The sequence below is a fragment of the Adiantum capillus-veneris genome, chromosome 22, assembly GCF_014529385.1.
Source record: "Adiantum capillus-veneris isolate H3 chromosome 22, ASM1452938v2, whole genome shotgun sequence".
Lineage (NCBI taxonomy): Eukaryota > Viridiplantae > Streptophyta > Polypodiopsida > Polypodiales > Pteridaceae > Adiantum > Adiantum capillus-veneris.
The window spans coordinates 130,479,363-130,500,971 of NC_140952.1; the positions used below are offsets into that span (position 1 = coordinate 130,479,363).

The following is a 21,609-nucleotide window of genomic DNA, read 5'->3' on the forward strand; positions in this document are numbered from 1 at the left end:
GCAAGTTTTGGGACTGTTATGCTACCGAAGTTTTGGCAAAACTAGGGGTATCTAGCTGGATACAAGTAAAGAATTCCCAAGACTCTTCTTTCTAATTACCCTCTTAAAGGATAAAGAAATACCGGAAGGGGCGCCAATTTTGGGGCCTACAGGTTGTCCGTGTCTGCTCGGAGCATTCTAGCTTCCGAGTTGTGTGTGTGCCTAAGTGTTAACTCCCGTCGCAGGTTACCTTTCCAAAGTGCTCTCTGTGTGTGTCTAAAGTAAAGAATTTCGGGTGAAAGCCAAAGTCTACCGCCCTACGGACCGGTTTCATGGTTCCCTTGCCGAGACATAAATCACTTTTTCCTCGAGAAGTGAGCCTCAATTGTTTTGGCTAAAGACACAGAGTACAGGAACACGGGATTACACTATGACCGACAAAGGGAAAGGCATTATGGAAGAGGGTTCCTTCTCCGCAGGATAGGCAAGAAATTCCTATGGTGTTTGAGGTTGACGAGAGTTCACGGCCACCCCTGTCTGCGCCTCTTCCCAATGTGAATATTTCTCCAATACAGAGCTTTATGATTGGGCAACTTGAGGATGATGCGTTCAGGACTCGGTTAGTTGCCGCGGTGAATGTGTTTTCGCAACTGGTGCAGAACCCAAGGTTTATGGAGTTTTTGCAAGCGCCACCAGTGCCACAGCAAAATAGGCAACCTACACCGTGAACAGAGCTTGTTGAGGCTCAAGCCCAAGTACTTCATGCGTCTCAACAGGATAACACGCATGTTGCGGAGTCAAGGGCTCCAAAACAGGTTCCTCCCGTCCTTGAACAAGTGGTTAGGACGCCTATTCCACAGGCAATGCCAGTTCAGCCCGCCACCTTTCAAAGCCCGCATGCTGTCTTGAAAGGACAAGAAACTGGTTACTAAACAATGCATCCAGTTTTTCCACCACCCACGATACATCCTGGGTATTTCGGGGGTGCATCTGTGTTCCAGAGTATGGCTAGTTATGCGCCTAGAAGCCAGCCGTACATGCCAAGAACAGCGTTTGGGGGTATGCAAGGCATGATGCCAAACCCCATGTATGGTAGCATCGGCATGCAGCAAGGCTTTCAGAGCAACCAGGGCCAGTTTGGGGTGCCACAGGGTCATTTTGGCATGGCTGGTTTTTCTAGACAGCAGCCAGATATGGCACCTATGACACAAAACGTCAATGGCTAAGACGTGCCGATGATCCCTACTACAGTGCCCATGTTGCAGACAATTCCTTATGACAATTTGGGGACACTGGAAAAGCCGAAAGCTTCCAAAGAAGGTGGTGCAGCTGTATAGTTTAGCACTTTCAGCAGCTTCGAGGATAAGCCAAAGACTCTTACTTTCCTCCAACAGTTTGATTCAGCTTATCCAGGAGGGAATTTTATAGAGGCCTCTTAAGGTCAAGAAAGTTGCCACTTTCTTGAAAGACAATACACTTACATGGTAGACGACATTGCTAATGCAAGGACAGGCACCCGCCACATGGGTCTACTTCAAGCAAATGTTTGCATCTGCTTGGCTGTCAAATAAATTTGAAGTCGACGTCATGACAGATTGGCACCAGCTTACTTCGGCTACTTGCAAGAGCTTGCTAGAGTACAATCGGAGGTTTTGTAAAGTGTTACTCTCAGTGACCTCCTACAGATTTGTGCCATTGACAGAGCAGATAGAGAAGTACTATTGTGGGCTGCCTAAAGGGCTTCGAGACTATTGTACCAAGAACAGAGTGGCTACCCTCACCCAGCTCATGGAAGTTGCTAATACTGGTCTTGCCTTGTTAAAAGGAGAGGACAATGGGTTTCCTAGCAACGAAAAAGGAGGGTAGCAAAAGAAAAATTCAGCGAAGAAGCCCTTTGTGAAAACGGCTCCTGAAGCGTCACAAGGGTTAGAAAAGGCCAACAAAGATAAGGACTCAGCCGGGACTTCTGGAGCGCAAGCAAAGAAACAGAAAAGAAAGCCTTTTGTGCGTAAGTCACTCGAGGAAAAGAAGGTCTTAATGGCTAAAAACAAATGCATGGGGCAACCTGGTCACTTTGCTACCAATTGTCCACAAAGGGAAAGACCAGCTGACTCAAATGACAGAGGACCAGAAAGGCAAGAAGCCTAAACCCACGGCAAGTATGGTGCCAGATATGGTGGGTGACAAGCAGAGTAGAGATGCCACGAGTTATGCAAAGCATGGGGTAAAGTTAGGATCAAACGGCACTCATCTTCTTTGATCCAGGTGTGCCAAAGCAAACTTTATCTCACCAGTGTGAGTGTGTGTGTGTGTGTGTGTGTGTGTGTGTGTGTGTGTGTGTGTGTGTAGTGGTACAGGTTTACAACTTTAATGGAAAGCTTGCCTTCTCCATTGTTCTATGTAGCACGATGATTCCGCTCTCGTGCACCTCACTCCCCTTTTGAATACAGAATCATGACGCCCAGCTCAAGGGCTACTCATCTATATGTGCAGTTTTGTGGGTTTATGCGCCATTGGCGAGGCAAGAGCCTCTTGTACAAGTACCAGATTAGCTAGTTGCTAATCCCTCTCAAGTACAAGTTGATCAGAGAGATTTCTCACGAGAAGCTAGGGAACTGCGAAGCTGATTATCTGGTGCATTTTAGAGGCGGAAAACAAAGATTCAGCGTGCTGTATTTTCTCGCTAGGTTTGCCAAAGTGCTCTAATGCGCGATAGAAGTCACCTAGGGTATGGGGATTTTGTCTATGAAGCCTCCTACTACAGTTATGCTACTTGAAATTGGGCTAGAGTAGGTCATTTTCAGCCCAATGAAAATGGGACAGCACGTAAGAATTTACAGATTTCTCCAAAGTTTAATTAAATAGAGTAATACCGAAAGGGACGCCAACCTTTGGGGCCAACGCGGCGTCAATGTCTACTTGGGAGCACTCTAGTTGCAAAGTCGTGCTTTATTTGAAGTGTTGAATTCCCGTTCACAGGTTTGTTTGTGAAGTTCTTTTGTGTCATAAAGTTAAGCAGTGAAAAGATCGGGTGAAAGCTAAGGTCTACTGCCCTTTAGTGAGTCTACGGGCTAGTTTCACAAAGAGGGTTATGAAAGGAATCTAATTGACCTAATAGATATACCAAAACATGCAGGTCCTACGAACAAGCTCACTGAGGTATCGACACATAGTCCCCTAGGCTTTCGAAGTCTATGGAATGACTCTGGGTCATGGTAGCACGTCTACGTGGCACATTGAGCCCATGTGCACGTGCACATGCACATGTGGAGAGCATACGCGAGTAGACATACCACCGATATCACCTCAACAAAAAAAAAGGTGTAGAAATAGCCAATATAGAAGGAGCATGAATAATACCACCAAAGGATGTAGATGATGGAGAGGACGTGGAAAAACCGATGGGAGTGACAAGAGGCATAGTGGTACGAGGGCAAGTCCATCTCTCGTGTGAAACGAAACCCCCACAAACTAACCAATAATCACTCCAGTTGAAGAGGATCTCATGAACATAAGAGCCAAGGGCTTCAGTAGTCCACCCTGTCAGGGATTGACATACTCACTCTCTCTGTCAATCCATGACAGTTGATAAAGCAACAAAATCTTTGCACCCACACATGAACACACACACACAAAGCAGGTCAGACAGAGAGAGTCAGTATGTCGATCCATGACAGTTGATAAAGCAACGAAAAGTTGACAGAAAAACATACCCAGATCAACAAAAGGTTCCAATTAAAAGCAAAAACCAAGATCAACAAACATACCATTTGAAAACCACCGGAGTCTGTTAATAGTGATCTTCGCCAATTCATAAAACTATGGAGGCCACCCAATTCATCAATTAATTCTGCACCTGGTCGCAATGCTAGATGATATGTATTTCCTAAAATAATCTGGCATCCTACATCTTCAAGTTGTGTGTTGGTAAGACCTTTAATTGTGCCTACAGAAAATCAGAAAACCAATGAACAAAATACAATTCTGAATGATTCTAAATCAAATTTCATTGCACAATATGAATCTAATCAAACCTTGAGTGCCAACTGGCATGAAGAGAGGGGTTTCACATTGAGAATGTGGTAGAGTAAGACGACTAGCTCTTGCTCGGTTAAACTTTCCCAAAACCTGAAATAGAAGTAATTCTCATACATTAATCGAGGGCATTCAAGGTGAAATCGGTAACTTAACACCTAGAGGCCCTGATTTCAAAGGAAAATGCAGTTTCACAAAGGATAAGTAGAGTTAAATGTTTCTAAAATGCTCAAACCCTGTCCCATATGTGATAAGGCGGAGGCTGTTCACAAACTGAGCACGACAATACCAAAGGACATTCACAATGGCATATAAAAATGTACAGAACACTTTGGTAAATGCTTACTAAAAACTGAAGAAGTGAGTTATCGATAATGAGTCATGCAAGATACTACTCATCCTTGCAAAGAGTGAAATTGTCAAAGCTTCTGCACAATTGTCATGTACATTTCTTGTTGATTTTCTTCACACGCTTTTCCAAATTACACATTTCTTTCCTTTCTTTATTCTCTTGGCACACATACGCAAAATTCTTGATTTTTGGGCACAAATTACCCACTTTCTTGATTTTCTTGGCAAACATTAGACCCATTTACACCCTTTCTTGATAATCTTTGCACATATCGCACATATACAGACACACTTAGATCATTGTTGCAACAAGACGTGCACCACGTGCCAATTGAAAGGACAAAATGAATCAGACGTTTAGCACTTCAAAACAATTGAACAGTAAACTATAAGAGAGAAGCCACACAAGACATGGAGTGGTAGAGTTCCACTCCCCGGCTGCAATGGCCCCAAGCAATGATGTCCCTTTCGGTATTTTCTTTATATTGCTTCAACACAGTACAACTCTGTGAGGCTCTGCTCTGCATCTCCGGCAAGTAGACTGTGAGAGAGAGAGAGAGAGAGAGCCCACAACACGTTGGAGAGGGGGAAAGGGGAACACACCCAGAACACAACACAATGCCTCACTATAGCCCAAGGTATACACAACGCCCCAATCCACTAGAGTTAGCCTTCAAAACTCGACACTATCCGCAAGCAAACCACCGCTTGAGCACAACCATACGCACACACGCTTTGCAATGCACCAAACAGACCCGATCATTCTGCTCCGCTCAACTCACAACCTTCCGCACACCCACAGCCTCTCTCTATCTCCCTTTGCACGACAGACCTCGAGGGACACCCACGCCGACACACGCCCGGAAACACGCGCACACCAACGGAGAAGAGAAGCGGGAAGGGGAAATCGACGCCAAGAGACAGCAATGATAGCTTTCCTTGCATCCACACAACCATTTACAATCAATTCCTCGCCGGCACAACCCTCGGCAACATATCCTTGCTCCAATGGCCGCCTCAGCAAAAAAAAACTTCAATTGGCCAAAAGCCTGTGGCAAAAAAGCCCCTAAAATGGACCATCTTTTGATATTTATAGGAGAGCTTATCCTTATTTGGTAATTTGGGGAGCATCGGACACTTGTCCCTTTGCTAATTTGGAAAGATTGCATGGGATTTGTTTCCTCTTGGGAACTTGAACTTTGTTTGCTCTCTTGAAAGGGGTGTGCAACGTCGCTAGTGCCCCTTGGCATTTTTTTATTATTTTTTTTGGTTTTATTTCTCCTTCATTTCCACCTTTGATTTAGCCCATTTTTGGCCGGCCGCTTGAATGGCCCTTCTACTGGCTCTTTGGTCTGCCGTTCTCTTCAACCGCCCTTTGGGCTCTCCCTCTCTCTCTCTTTCTCACCCCATGTGATACCTCCCCTGCCCCTTAACACTAGCGAGGTCACTAGTGGGGGGGGGGAATCGACTTTACACTTCAAAAGAATGGGGCCCTTACGAGCACAGGAACAACCACTACCAAGACGCACTGCCCCGTCATCTATCGCTGAACGCCGCCGTCAACCAGTTCCCCGCGAGCGCGCGCCACCTGCACCGCCCATCATGACCAAAACGGCCGCCAACATCATCCGGTACAGAGCCGCCCAAGGCCTCGCTATAGCCACGGGGTGAGGGAGCTCCCCTCTCTTCCCCTTTGTGTGATATTAATGGGCTCACGCCCTAGGTGAAATACCCCGCCATTCGGCCCGACTTCCCCACATGTGGGTTTATTGGGTACGTCATGTGGCACCCCCGGCCTCATTGACCTCCAAAGCCCAGCTTTTGATGAGAAGTTCTACAAAAGCCTCAAAAAATCCCAAGTGTTTTTAATCGCCACTCCACTGACTGCCATTTGTGGCCCGACAATCCGATGATAAGCCGCAAAAGCCAGCTTCTAGATCCGGTCCCCGGTTACAACCCTTACCATCCGCAACGCATTTTGATTTCCCGAGGCACGTCAACCGATGCGACCAAAAATTTAAAAAACGCCTACAACCTTCTTTTGGGCGACTGCTCCAAACTTTGACCATCCATAACTAGGCACTCGAGACTTAGAATGGAGAGCCGTTACTTCTTGTTGACTTCATTTGATGTATACCCCCTTCTAGAATCCTGTCGAGGCCAAAGAAACACCAAGTGGCACAATTCCTAATGAAATCTGGCTTCACACACCTGGCCCTCGACAAAACTTCCAAGCCTCGTACCTTGATGTCCGTGACTCTGATCGCCAATCCAAAAAGACCAAACAAGCTTCATAAATCAAGCACTATGCATCAATCCACTAAAACCGGCTCAGACACTACCTGGATCCATCAACCTTGTCCGTCTCAGATATACAATGCACTGCACCTTCAAACTCAAATATCTTCGGCTCTGTAGCTCGGTTTGACGAGCCGTTTGGACCTGCTCTTTCAACAACTCAAGCTCTTCATTTATAGGCAAAAAGACTGCTCCTTGAACCTCCTTCATCTACCACGCATATTAGTCCCCTTTTGGAGCCCTTCTTGGCCTATAAACCGCATCAGTCATATACATCCATTGCTACCTGTCTGCCCAGGATCTTTGTAGTTGCTCTTGTCCTTTGCCATGCTTCTGCAAGCCTATACATATTGTCCATGCCATCTTCTATGGTCGATCAACTTTGGCTGCACCAATGTATCTAAAGGTCCTTGCCAAAACCAAAAGCTTTGATATGAAAAGCAGGCAATCTAAAAGCATCTAGGTCCAAAAGCTAGCGCCCAAAGGACTAATCCATAGAACACTGCCACGTGGCAAGATGTTCACAAATCGTGGACCATTCGTATAGCTACCACATCATCTTCATCGAATTTTTAATCCCAACCCAATAAATTTTTGGGCCACTCGGTCGGCTTCAATAAGTTGGTTAAACTTCTCCTGCTTCTGCTAGAGTTTAGGCCCCTCGATCAAGATTGCAAGTTGGCCAAGGTTAGGATCGAGGAGTCCTAACCCTCTAGGTCTTCAATGGTTGACACGTCAACAGTTTGTGACAATTGCACAAACCTACATGCACAATGCACACTCACAGACGCCTCCAAGAGTACTCCCATTGAAGTCATGCGCGTCTTGAGACCCTTGCCCATGCCGGTCACACTTGCATACCCTTTTTACACAATACAATCATTTCAGCATGAGCATTTTCCATAGCATAGAACCCTTTTTGCCAAAGTACACATTTTTCACTTATTTATTAATAAGTGACTTTTGTTGGAAAAGTAGGTAGGGCAAATTGCTAAAGAAACTATAAAAGATGGTTTCAACATGAGCATTTTCCATAGCATAGAACCCTTTTTGCCAAAGTACACATTTTTCACTTATTTATTAATAAGTGACTTTTGTTGGAAAAGTAGGTAGGGCAAATTGCTAAAGAAACTATAAAAGATAACCATTGGGCACTCAGTAGAAACAGAGGAGCAGTAATTTTTTGTTTTGTTTTCGGAGTCGGGCGGGGCAAGCCCAGCCGCTCCCCTTATCCACCGTAAAAGTGGACAAGAAGAACGACCAGGACTATGCCCCGAGAAACCGAAGGCAGACGCTTTTGTCACTAGTTTCCTTTGGACTCGGGAGGCCAGAATTATCTACTCTTAGGGCGATGACTGTTCCCTTGAGAGACCCATTTCGGTGGGCGTGACAACGACCAAGTACCTCTGTTCAGAGGCCCAGGTACTGCGGGACTTGCTTCGGTCTTCCCTTTGGAGTTGCCTCCTCCAGGTAACTTATCACTCACCTCACTAAACTGCCTCTGAAACCCGACGGTTTTCCCCTAGGAAATGCCATACCCGCTTGGAAGGGTGTCGGCTCACAGGTGGCGTCCGTTGAGGCTGGTAATGTCTCCCATTATGCATTTCCCAACCCCTTTTAGGTGGAGTTGACCCCCCCCGGGGGGGAATGGCAGTTGGGTGCTCTCGTAGCTCATCTGGCTTCGCTTGGGGAGAATTACGTGATTTCCCCCGAAAGGGATCGGATTCAACTAACGGCATAGGAAGGGGAGCATTATCTCCCCATCCGCCTATGCAGAGCACCTAAATACTGGGGTACAACTTCACCGAGGAACTTCGCCACAGGCACGTGCCCTGCAGTTCCGTCCCTCGAGTGCGGATCACGGCGTACCCAGAAGGGCAACCGCTTCTCGCGAGCCTCCCCACCAAGGAGGATAACGGTCCTTTCTTCAAGGTCCAACGAAGGGTCGAGCGCGTTGAAGGTGGAGTTGAATCGGTCTAGCCAACGCCCCCTAGAATCATCTGCCGCCGGACACCTCGTCAGCAAATGCGAGAGCGAACGACCCTCTAACTGGGAGCACAGCATGCAAATGCTGTGTCCGCACATATAACTATCAGCGAGTTTTAGCCCACCTACTCTCGCGAGAGCCAGCATTCTCTCCTCCTTTCTATTGACTAAAAGTGCTCCTATTGAGCTGCAGCAGGTATCCACGTGTTTGTTCATAGCCGGCCTCCTTATAGGGCTCCAACGCAAGGCACGAATGCCTCTCGTCCCACTTGTCCCATGCGTGGTAGCGTACTAAGCTAAAGTCAGCCGCTGGATATATTTATTCATCCAATTCTCGGTTCTTGTTGTCCAAGTCCACTTCTTGAACGGTTGGTTCTTAGGCTTCTTGTTTACCAAGGAGCCTATCCAAGTAGATGAAACCGAGCGGTACTTGTCAAAAGCCCGTGCTCGTTGTCCCCCACAAAAGGCACATACAGGTGGTATGTTAAACTCGTGTGGAGAGTTGCCATCCCTACAAAGGTTGACCTTGCTCCCTTTCCGAGTAACATTCGCATCCTGGTGGCGACGAGGCGCTGCAGAGAGTGAAGGACACGCTGGTCGTGGGCCCCCATAATTTCCGCGCCATAACAAATCACTGGATATACACACACCTTAAAAACAGTCAGTCGAGACGAGATAGGGATGGCTCGGTTCGCCAGTAGGTGTTGACATGCGAAGAGACTTTTCCTCCCCTTGTCCGCTCGCTCTTTAACGATACGTTCAATGGAAAAGGTCGAGTCAACGTCGATGCCAAGGTATCTGTACGTTTCACCTACTTCAACCATCTCACCACCCAAAGTAAAGATCCTCACAGAGAGATCTTGCAGGTCGCCGTGGAACACCGTGACCATGCATTTGTCAATTCCAAAGGTCATGCCCCAGGTCTTTGCCCATTCACTTACCTTGTCAAGGCTTGTTTGTAGGCTTTCAGGAGAGTCAGCTAGTAGAACCAAGTCGTCGGCAAAAAGGAATCCTTTTATTCTCTTGAGGAGGTTAGGTACTTCCAGGCCCCATGTTTCCCCATCTGCGTCTAAAATATCCAACGGCAGAAGGAGCCCCTCAACAGAAGTCCCAACAGCAGCTAGCATTTTGCATCCACTACAGAGCCTAGCATTTTTGGGCAATTTTCAGCCATCGGCGTTTTTGCCATAGTACCAGCCATTAGCCTCGCCGCGTACCAGATCCCATTCCCGATAGCAGATCCTCGCTGAAAAGCCATCCCTCGCGACGGAATTCAGTTTCAACATCGTCGTTGCCATGACACAGTACCGCATTTTCAGCCCCTTACATCAGCGTCAGTTTCAGCCCTACAGATCAACCAATGTTTTCAGTTTTGAGCCCTTAGTACGCGCGCGCAACAATCATCATCACCGTGCAATAGTCGTCATCGCCACGACGATCATCGTCGTTGTCGTCATCGACATAGTCCTAGATTTCAACAGATTCTTGGCGACAGCAAATTTCAGCCCTAGCGTTTCAGATTTCAACCCTAGCTTCGCGTCTTCGTCGTCATGGCGACATCATCCTGTCCGTAATGGTCGTCGTCGTCGTTAGCATCGTCGTCGTCGTCGCCATAGTACCTCCAGCATCTCAAGAATGACCAGCATGACCCGCATGACCCCGTTGTAGACCTCCCCGTCCTCGACATAGAACCCGAATGACCTTGTCCTCGTCTTCGACATAGAATCCGCATGACCTCGTCGTTGACTTCATCATCTTCGACATAGACCAGCAGTACCCAACATCGACATCTCCGTCTTCGACATAGAACCCATCGTCGACCTCTCTGGCTTCGACATAGACCATCAGCACCCCCTCGTCGTTGACATCACCATCGTCGACATATTCCACATCAGTATTTCGTCGTTGACATCATCGTCATCGATCTAGAACCTCAGTACCCATCAGTACCTTCAGTACCCAACATAAGTAGCATCAGTACCTTCAGTATCCAGCATCAATACCCATTAGCATCAGCATCTCAACATTTAGTCATTGTATCAGCATTGTGCAAGAATAAAGAAAGTACTTGCTCTGGCAACAGAGTAAAGGGGCCCTTGAGGGTTGGGACCCAACATCCCCGTATCATCTTTCTCTCTCCTGTCTCTCTCTTTCTTTCAGTTCAATTCTTTCAAGTGAAATAAAGCGTCCCTTGTGTTAGTGTGGAGTACTAGATCCAAGCTAAATCCGTAAACACTTCCGCTTCACCTAACAATCAGTACGTAGAGTCAGTGTCTGCTAAACTGGTTTATGGCCTCTGTTTGTTTTTCAAGCGTAATCAAGGGAGGTTACCATTCTTTCAAGAGGGGGTTATGTCAAAAATTGATGACATGGCAACCAACTAATAAGTTGTTCCAACTTATGGACAATTGCCGAGGGGCCAAAGGGACACATAGGTATTGAAAAAAATGCGTAAGAACTACTGATGTGGCTAGTTGTACCGACGCCCACGATCTACGCTGCTAACGTGGCATGTTGTACGGAATTCCGCAAATCATGTTGGCTGTTTTGGGCGACAACTTTTGGCACCAGATGCTTTTGGAACCTAAGCTTTTCATGTAAACTGCTTTTCCAAGGCCAAGGGCCTTTAAATAAGACCCTAGGCTCTCCCTCTGGCTCATTTAAAGTTGACGAGCCAGTGAGCAAAGGAGAGCTAGGGCAATTGTACTTGCTCAGTTGTAAATAAAAAAAGAAATACCGAAAGGGGCACCAGTCTTTGGGGCCAATCTCTCTAGGCACAGAACTACGCCGGGCCGTGTCGACTCAATTGAACTGTGATTGAATTTTGTGACGTGTTTTAAGTAAATCTCTCTCGTGTCGCGACACATTCCAGACTTGGGGTGTCCAAGTGTGTTAAAGGCTTTGGAAAAAGCCACTCCTTTCCCTTTCGTTTCCTTAGGGGTGCCTTCTCAACACGTAAGAGCACTCAAATCTCTTCCTTCAACTTCAAGTCGCGTCGATGTTGATCCGCTGCCTTCTTGTGCCGTGCTTGAGACTTCTCTAGAGCCTCGCGAACCTTGGCAAAAGCAGTGTCCAAGTCCCTCATATACTAACCGACTTCAAAAATCTTGTCTTTAGTACTTAGAAAAGGAAAGACCTTCTTAGCACCTTCGATTACCTCAAATGGTGACTTCTCCGTCGAGGAGTGAACCGAGTTATTGTAGGCGAATTCCACCAAAGGCAAATATTTTTCCCATTGAGTCTTCTGATCTGAGACGTAAGGCTTCAAAGAATTCAAAACCACTAAATTGGCTATCTCAGATTGAATTGGCTATTTGTTTGCAGGTGAAATGATGACGAGAACTGCAACCGCGTGCCATGTAACCGAAATATCTGAGCAATGAACGGTCTCGCTAAATAATCAGGCTTGATTGTTTTCTTTACTGGAATGAAGTGAGCTTGCTTGCTAAATTTGTCGATAACAATCCAAATGCCATTGTGTCCACTTTGAGTCTTCGAGAGATCAAAGATGAAATCCATAGCAATGCTTTCCCAAGGGTGGGTGGAATGGGCAAACGTTGTAGTAGTCCATGTGCCTTATGCCTATCAAACTTGACCTTTTGTCATACTAAACAACTGCGAGCAAAGTCGTCCACATCCTTTTTGAGTCTCGGCCAATAGAAGTAATGCTCCACACCCTTCAAGGTGGTATCAATGCCGTGGTGACCCGTAAAAGGTGGACAATGGCACTTTGTCAAGACCTTTTTCCTCAAAGGCTTTGTAACACACAACATTGTTTTCTTCATGAAGTAGCCATCCCGTATGGAATACCTAGGAACTGCCTCCCCATTTTGTATCTGAGTAAAAATATCCGGGATTTATGGTGTATTAGTCAACCATATCCTCAAAGCTTCTCTGATGAATCGCGGAAATAGCAAGACTAGGGCCTTCCGAGACAATGCATCTGCCAATAAATTTGTGTCCTAGAGCATGGATAATTTGGAAGTGAAACTGTGACAAGATGTAAGCCCATCGCATCTGCTTTTTTGAAAGTTGATTCTGTGACAAGAAGTAACGTAGACTCTGATGGTCTGTAAAAACTGTGAAATCGGCTCCGAGTAAATATTATCGCCACTGTGTAAGAGCATGGATCGCTGCCAATAGCTCTTTCTCATAAATCTGTGCTACCAACTCTAGCCGTGAAAACATCCTCCTTTCATAAGCAATCACATGGCCTTCTTGCATCAAGACCGCTCCCAGACTACGACCACAAGCATCACAATAAACTTCGAATGGCTTTTGCAAATCTGGCAAAGCCAATACTGGTCCAGTAATCAATTTTTCTTTAAGAGTCTGAAAAGCAATCACCTCTATTGGTCCCCACATGAAAGGGACTCCTTTCTGAGTCAATAAATACAAAGGTGAAGCTATCTCTGCCATAGTAACAGGGAACGGGCGGAACGGGGCCCTCCCGTTCTCGAAACGGGTTCCCAAGCCCGGCACCTCCTCGAAACGGGAATGGGACCGGAACGTCGTTCCGTTCCCAGGCATCACCGGAACGACAGTCGAAACGGGGCCCGAAACGGTTGGAACGGCATCTAAATGCAGAACGAGAAATCCGGAACGCCAAAGTTTAAAAAATGACAGTTTGGGACAGGTCTTTTGAGCTTTTGCAGGGGTTTTATTTCCATCCTCTCCTATATAAAGAAGGGCTTTAAACCCTCTCTCTCAAGCTCTCTACCTCACCCTCTCCCTCAAGGTTCTCTCTCTCCCTCTCCCACTCCCTTTCCCTCAAGGCTACCGTTCCGGCCTCCGTTCTCGTTCCGCCACCCCGAGGGCCCCCCGTTCCAGAAACGTCCCGGAGCCCCTCGTTCCCGTTCCGTGTAACTCTGATCTCTGCCCCTATAAAGTTGTCAAAGAAAGTGCCCACAAAAGACCGATACTCTCGAAAAATCCTATCCATCATTCGATTGAAAATTTGCTGGAGCATTTGTAAGTCCAAAAGGCATCACCAAAATTTTGTATAAACCAAAGCTTGTCCGAAGACAGTCTTGTAGACATCTACCGAAGCGATTCTGATATGATGATATCCGCTTTTCAAATCAATCCTGTTGAAACAAGAGGATCCCTGAATTCTGTCGAGAATATCATCGATCCTTGGGATAGGGAATCTGTTCTTGATGGTGATTTTATTAAGAGCTCTATAGTCAATGCATATTCTCCAAGATCCGTCTTTCTTTAGTACTAACAAAACCCTTTTCTAGAAGTTCTTTCACTTGGTGTGCTTCCAAGAATCAAGTCAATGGTGTGGTCTTCAGAACGAGGTGGAGGTAGCTCGCCTGGTAGGCCTTCAGAGAAACAATCAGCATGTGTGTAGAAATTATTGTCGTTCTTTATCCAATTCAGACACATTGGTTCTTTGTTCATCATTTAGTTCTTTCAGGTAGATCGAAAGACTAGATTTCAGTAATTTTGAAATGGTCGAAGCCGATACAATAAGGACAGACTCGCCCTTCATCAAGTACAATTTTCTTGCCCTTCTCATTCGTCAAAGTCGCTTTCTTGGCCTGATAGGCAACCATGGCGTTGTTCTTGTGGTACCAAGGAATTCCTAGGAGCACGTCACACCCTTCCAAAGGCATGATGTAAAAGTCCTCGTGCCCTAATTACCACCTATGACCCCATCTTGTCGGGCGTAATTCCAAGTCGAGCCACCAATTCAGGTGAAATGAAGTTGGCCTTTGTAACAAACTGTTGACGTGTCGACCTACTGAAGTATGGAGCTACCGGCCGAGGGGCCTAAACCCTAGAAGAAGCAGAAGCAGAAGCAACAACAGATTTTCATAAATTGCGTAGCTGCTGATGACATGGCAGATTTTCGAAAATCACGCTCGTTGATGAGTCCCATAGTCACACGAAACGACGTTTCAAGAGGGGGAAACAGGAGCGACGTTTCCCCACCGTTTCAAACCGGCCGAAACAGTGTTTCGGCGTGTTCTTTTTTTCAAGGTTCAATTTGGGCAAAAAACTTGAGCGATGGATTTTGCGAACAGAAACGTGTGGTGATTTTGTGAGCGAAGGAAACGCGTGGCGCCGATTGCAGGTAGAGTTTTTGCCCCTCTTTGCGCACCTAATCCTATGTGATTCGCGCTGTCATCTAAAGCTATCTGAGTGTTGTCAGTGTGTGTGGGTTTTGTGGGCTAAGTGTGTGCTTGTGAATTCTCATTTTTCAATTTTGAATGACCTATGGCCCCTCCTAGACTACTTCTTTTATGAAATACATTTTTTACAAATTGAAAAAAAAAAGTGCCGTTTCTCAACCGTTTCTGCCTCGGACAAAACTCCGAAACACCAGTTTTTCCGTTTCCATTTCGGGTGGTGACTGTTATGAGCGCATATAGAGCTAGAAGAGAGCAAGAGGAGGCGCTCACAATGTACAAGAACTTGGATTTGATGATAAGCTTAATATTGATTACAAGACTTGATACTTTATTAAGAGAGCTCATAGGAGGCTCACAACTGGTGTTGGCAAGACTGAGGGACTTGTGGCCCAAGACCCCTATTTATACTTGAGGAGGTTACTTGAGGAGGTCAAGACTTTCTAGGTTCTTCTTGAGGAGGTTAGAATCTTCTAGAACCTTCTTGATCCTTCTAGTCCTTCTAGAACCTTCTAGATCCTTCTTCAACTTTCTAGAGCTTTCCAGAAACTTCTAGATTCTTCCAGAATCTTCTCCAAGCTTTTAGAAACTTCTTGATCCTTTTAGTTCTTCTAGAACCTTCTTCAACTTTCTAGAGCCTTCTAGAAACTTCTAGATTCTTCCGGAATCTTCTCCATGCTTCTAGAATCTCCTTATACTTTTAGAACTTCTAGAATCTTCTAGATCCTTCTAGATTCTTCTAGAGCCTTCTAGCGATGATGTAGGCGATGATGCAAGCAGCCCTTGTCGAGAAAATCATACTGTTTGGCTCTATAAAAGTGTTTCTTCTTTGCATTAAACATGTGATCATCGGAGTCCGAACTGTCAGAGGATGACTCCTCAGAAGAATTGTCAAAAGCGGGTCGGGATTTGCTCTTCTTTGCCTTTTTCTTGTTCTATCCTCCTCGCTCGAGTTGGAAGAGGATGTCCGAACTGTGAAAAGAAGAAGAAGAAGAAGAAGAACTAGGTAGTCCTTGCTTCTTCTGTTTTCGTGCATTTTGCAAGAAGATTGACGGCTCAGGCATAGTCACAGAAGACGTCCTTTTCCGGGCATCCCGTCCCCACTTGCCGTCCCGCTCTCTTTTTTACACTTAAAATCCATTTGGGCCCCGTTCCCCGTCTCGAAATGCATCCCTTGTGACTATGCTCAGGGAACCGGGGAAGTCAGTCCCCTTGTTGCGCTTCTTCAATTGCTTCTTTGTCGGCTTCTTTGATTCCAGAAGTTGATTGATTCATTTTTCGACGACGTCATTAAGTTCTTCTTCAGTAAACATCTTTGGGGTAGGAGGTTGCTTGAGGGCCGGTTTTATGGATATCTCAATGGCTTTCTGCCAATGAGTATGCACTTCATCCATCGGGTGCCGGATCAAAGATTTGGCATATTGTGGATCCTTTGCAAATTGAAGCATCTGCTTTGTGCACTCAACCAGCTGTTAACGTTGCATCTCCATAAGTTGGTACTCCGTAGGCCGAGGTGGCCCGTACTCATGCTCTGCTAATTCACTAGAATTCTCCGTAATGCCTCTTCGTTCCCACGGTGGCAAGAGAGGTGGTCTGATTCTTGCCTGATTCCATGTGTGCCGCGAGAAAAGGGATTGCATTTCCCAATAGCAAAGAAATCGACTGAGCTCTGATATCACTGTAACAAACTTGGACACCCCAAAGTCTGGAATCTATCACGACACAAGAGAGAGATTTACTTAAGACACTTCACAAAATTCAATCACAATTCAATTGAGTCGACACTGCCTGACGTAGTTAGTTTGCCTAGAGAGATTGGCCCCAAGGAATGACACCCCTTTCGGTATTTCTTTTTGTATTAAGAATTGAGCAAGTCCTCTCACTAGCTTGTCAGCTTTGAATGAGCCAGAGGGAAAGCCTAGAGTCTTATATAAAGGCGCTTGGCCTTGGAAAAGCAGTTTACATGAAAAGCTTACGTTCCAAAAGCATCTCGTGCCAAAAGCTGTCGCCCAAAACAGCCAATGAAATTCGAAGAATTCAGTATAGCATGTCGCCTTGGCCCCTTGGCAGTTGTCCATAAGTTGGAACAACTTATTAGTTGGTTGCCGCGTCATCAGAGTTTGTGACTCTCTCTCTCTCTCTCTCTCTCTCTCTCTCTCTCTCTCTCTCTCTCTCTCTCTCCAACACCTTTTGCTACAATCTAGTATGTTACATCGAGCACAAGCCCAACACCATCTAGACCTTTTTAGCAATCAGAAGTTCCCAATCCAAAGTGAAGGGATTCCAATCCAAGGCACCCACCAAAGGAGTTCATAAGCATATTGGTTGATGCAAAGATCTCAATTCATCCATTGCTTTCATCATCCAGAGCTCCAATAGAAGCCCCAAGAGGAGCATCTATCTTTGAGCAGTTACTAGGTGGTTTGTGCAAACATCATCTAAAGAATACCATTTATTGGGGTCTATCTTGAAGCTGCGAGTTTGCATGAGCACCGAGTACTATCACTTGTACATTCTATCCATGCGGTATATACACCATATCACTTCATTAACATGGTGGGGGGGGCTCTTGAAAGGGTTAGTTGGGACCCTATCATGTTGTGATCTTCTCTTCCCTACAAAAAGGGAACCTTCTATAAGTCAACGGATAAAGGCTTGTGATTGTCTGATGTTGCATCTTAAGTATACTTGACAATCCCACAGTTTGAGTTTGATTGTCTTCCAGCTTTGTACCATATAAGCACAATAAATCTCTTGTTGAGGCTTACCTTACTTGCAGTTTTGGTGAGCACGTGAGAGAGCAAAAGGAAACAATGTCACATTGCCGGGACAATAGCCATGCATTTCTCCTCCACTAGGCCAGTATCACATACAACCCAAGAGGAAAATGGTCCATTCTCTGATGAAAAAAGAGGGATGTGTTTGGCAGTTACAATCACCTAACAGCATGAACGTTCATGGTGTACCATATCACTGGTCATGCAACAAAATCTAGACTTGGTTAAGCAGTGCGTACCTCAAACTGCAAGCTCATGGTCTCTGCCCGAAAGGGCGAAGCGTTCACCTCTGAAAGTGGCAAAAAAGAAAGGAGTAAGACAAATCTCTCTCTCTCTCTCTCTCTCTCTCTCTCTCTCTGAGCAACGGATAGAAAAGCCAGAAAGCACACCATGAAAAGAGGTGCTTGTAATGCAAGCCGCATTGCGAGCTACCTGCAGAAGCGAAGCTGGAGAAGAGTCTCAGAAAAGATCGAGCTTTCTGTAGCATGCTAAGATGTTTGAGGAGATCACCTTCATTGAAAGAAAAGGCCCCGTCAAAACAGCTGCTGCTGCATGGAGAAGAGTCATTAGGCGTTGGTGGGAAACGAAGAAAAATACTGTCAGCTGGAGTACGTGTCACTAGCCATCTTAGGGTTTTCAAACTTCCCACCTTTTGGGAAAACTGTTCCTCATATTAGGAGCCAGTTGTAACACATGTGGCTTTTAAAAGTCATGCAAGCCCCAATTTAGAGACAAAGATTTGGAATATGCTAGGAATCTTGCTTATGTATCAACTTGTGATTTGCTGAAATTGTACCATTATTGAGCCTTGGGTGTTTCTAACCCCTCAACGACCTCAAAATTTAAACTTTCTCAAATTGACTGCCCAAATTAAATCAAAAAAATATCAATCTTGGTATTACCTAATCCGCTTTTGCATAAGGAATCTCATGCAAATTTCAAAATTCAAATCTGACCAAATTTGCAAAATCCCACCCAAAATTACACTTTTTTCTTGAGTGTCTCTAAACTGGCTCCTTTACCCTATAGTCTTTAAAGAGACCAAACGAGCTTAAGTGCTTCATTTGTGTTAAACTAGCTTGATAGACCGGCCAGCCAGTCTGCCTCGCTTTCTTTGGCTACTTCCCGGCCAAAAAGTGTTGTGTTGGTTTCTTTATTATTTTTTGTCTACTCAAGTCCTATCACTTGTTCTGCATTTGTGTGAGGTCCCCGTCTCGTCACCAATTCCGCTTGGCAATTGGAAGGTGCCTGACAGGTCACTAAGCCCTAATTGTTAAAAAAACATAGTCAAGATAGTATTGATTCCAATGGACAGGATTCTGTCACAGGGTAACTCGAGCCTGCTGAGCCATAAGATTGGTTTCCTAGTCCTGTCTCACACGGGAAGCATGATCTCTTACAAATATTTAAACATTCCTAGATCTCATCTTCGAAAAGAGAGAAACTCAAATGCCTTTTTTTCAATAGCTTTCAAAGGCACGAATCATTTGAGACTTCTCGACTCTTGGCCCAATAAGGCTCTAATTTTGCTTTTGCTAAACGAATAGGGAGCGAAGAATCAAGACCACCCATCCATTGACATGGCAACCTGAGCCACTCCCCACTTTCCACCCCCACATTCACACTTTAATCTTGTTTCCTAATTACTAACACATATTTCTTCAAAACACATAGTTCTTTATTAGACTTCCCAACACAAGTTCACTTAAGCAGCCCTTCGAACAGTAAAAATATGCTCCAAGGCAATCTTTCCTAGGAAAAAAGCTCAACATACAACACTACTTCATAATTATTACAATACTCCGAAATCATACAAACTTCTTATGTTAGATATTCACTCCACCCGTTGTCATTGGCTGCACATACAACCAATAAGTACTACACCTCTTGGAGTAAACCTCCAGATGAGTCACATTATATGTCCATAGAAATGAACTAAGCTACCTCGTAGAAATGGGTCAGGATTGTACATAGAAATGCACAACTCCTACATAGAAACACAAGCTATCTTCTTGTTATCAGAGGAGAGTTCAGACTAAATCAATATTGGAATAGAATGAAGTAAAGTTAAGAGAGTCTTTCCTAAGCAAACATTCTTTCCTACTTCAGACAGTATATCATCATACAATTTCTTCATAATAATTCAAACTTAAGAAAATAACAAGTTCAAATGACGTAGTCTCCAATTGGGAGTGACCCAATATTTTAGGACAATTTTTTCTTCCTAATTACTCGTGATGCAACGAACATTAATTAGCCAAAAAGTTTTCCTACCTTCTCATGAGTGATGTCATTGCTTCGCGAGATGATTGGCATTTCTTCATTCATAGAGGCTTTTCTTTTGCCTTTTCCGTCAATGGTTCCAACCTCGTGATCATGTGAACCACCAAAACGAGTTCTCTTGGGTGTCATTCTCACAACTAATTACTTAATTGACTTGAAAAATTGTAAGCTAATTGTGTAAAGAAACCAATGGAAGTAAGGTGAGTGAATGCAAATGTTTTAATGCCAATAAGAGATGGGCATGTCACACATTACTATAGTGTGCTTAATCTTGTCATAGACTTATGATAAATATATACTATTACTCATACAGTAATCTCATTTTCCTATATTCATGGATGACCATGATGTATCTTCACCGATCTTGATGCATACACAAGTTTAGCTTATGAATTATGCTATCATCCTATACAAATAGTTGATTATTTTGTTTTAAAATTCTTTTTCTCAATTTTCAATGGAAAATAAATAAGATGCGTATGTATACCAAGACAAAGGAGTGCATATAGAGCAGCACAACTTTGATCGCATCAATAAAACTCTTGCTTTGAATTGATACCATCTTGCATGCATATTATCCATTTGTGCAATAATCACATGATTAATTTCATAGATTTACTTATAAGCACAATCCATCATTTTAGTTGGACAAAATTTTGAATGAGATTGGCTTAATTTCTACAAGCATCTATGTTACATTGATGAACAATTTGAACGTATAGTCAACACAAATGATTATGTAATCAAGCAATGAGATCATTATCATTAATCCATAGAGTATATATAGAGAATTTACCAAAGAATAGGTGCAATTATTTTGCTGATTCCCAGCTAAGCATAAGTAAATAAGAGTATAGCATTGAGAGTATTGTAACAATCGGAAAGTATTCCAATTGAATGAGAAAAGAGAGGGAAGATAGTATAAGAAAACAATAAATCCCATTACCTAATTATGCTTTGGAGTTTTGGATCTCTCAAAACTTTGATGGAGTAATCACCAAGGTTATTAGCCACAGCAACAGAGCTTCCTTCTCCCAAGTGTGTCTCCAATATGAGTGAGAGAAGGTCACTTTTATAGATTCTAGTAAGATGGGGCGCTACTTAAGTTGGCCCCTTGCTTCCGCTATTACAAGGTGGAGGGGTGTCACAAGTCTCATTTCTTGCCAAACAAGGTGTCAAGTGACCACTCCCTAAGTCTTCTATACCATTTTTGGGTGCTACATCTCATGTAACCCCATGTTTAGAGTCAATCTTTCCAAAAGAGATGGGTCCATGGTTATGGGTCATTCTATGGGCATCCATGGACATGCATACACATATATACCTTAGAACTTTGACTTAATTTCATTAACATTAGGATAATCTAGAATAATTATTAATTGACTAGAGTGAGCTTAGCTTATCAGAATTCAATTCTAAAAGATGCTTTTAAAATACGAGCTTGAGGGCAATGAGCTAAGGTGTAAGATGCACACATCTGCTATATTTAGCAGTTTTTGGAGTAGACAACTATTTTTTTGGAAATTCAGGGTGAGGTAGATTTAGATGAGACGATCTTGTCTAGCTAGGTGCAAGCACCTCAAAACTTACAATTTTTGGACTAAAGTGACAAAAAGTAAAAAGTTTCATTTTGAAAAGCTTATATTAATAGATACATCAGTAACTCATCAGAGGCAAATTTTTTTTGTTACAAATAGAAAATTTCTATTTATGATCAAATAGTCTGATAAACTTATATTTTTGAATTTTGCATGTAGACCCCC

At 44.3% G+C, this 21,609-nt stretch overlaps 1 protein-coding gene across 4 annotated transcripts in view; it reads right to left on the reverse strand.

Annotated features, from left to right (window-relative positions):
• Positions 1-18,197, reverse strand: part of LOC147430226 (uncharacterized) — a 28,914-nt gene extending 10,717 nt beyond the window's left edge. The window contains exons 1-5 of one of the 4 annotated variants that reach the window (XR_015185771.1): positions 18,074-18,197; positions 17,953-17,995; positions 17,803-17,852; positions 4,014-4,107; positions 3,747-3,925 (exon numbers count right to left, since the gene is read on the reverse strand). Coding sequence is in view for 3 of the 4 variants with exons in the window: in XM_086494728.1 (XP_086350854.1) it covers positions 3,747-3,925; positions 4,014-4,107; positions 17,803-17,852; positions 17,953-17,995; positions 18,074-18,130 (423 nt within the window). In the remaining variant the exon portion in view is untranslated. Of the gene's footprint in view, positions 1-3,746; positions 3,926-4,013; positions 4,108-17,802; positions 17,853-17,952 lie in introns of all 4 variants that reach the window. The other 3 variants (XM_086494728.1, XM_086494730.1, XM_086494729.1) reach the window with 3 other exon arrangements.
• Positions 18,198-21,609: the final 3,412 nt, after the last annotated feature.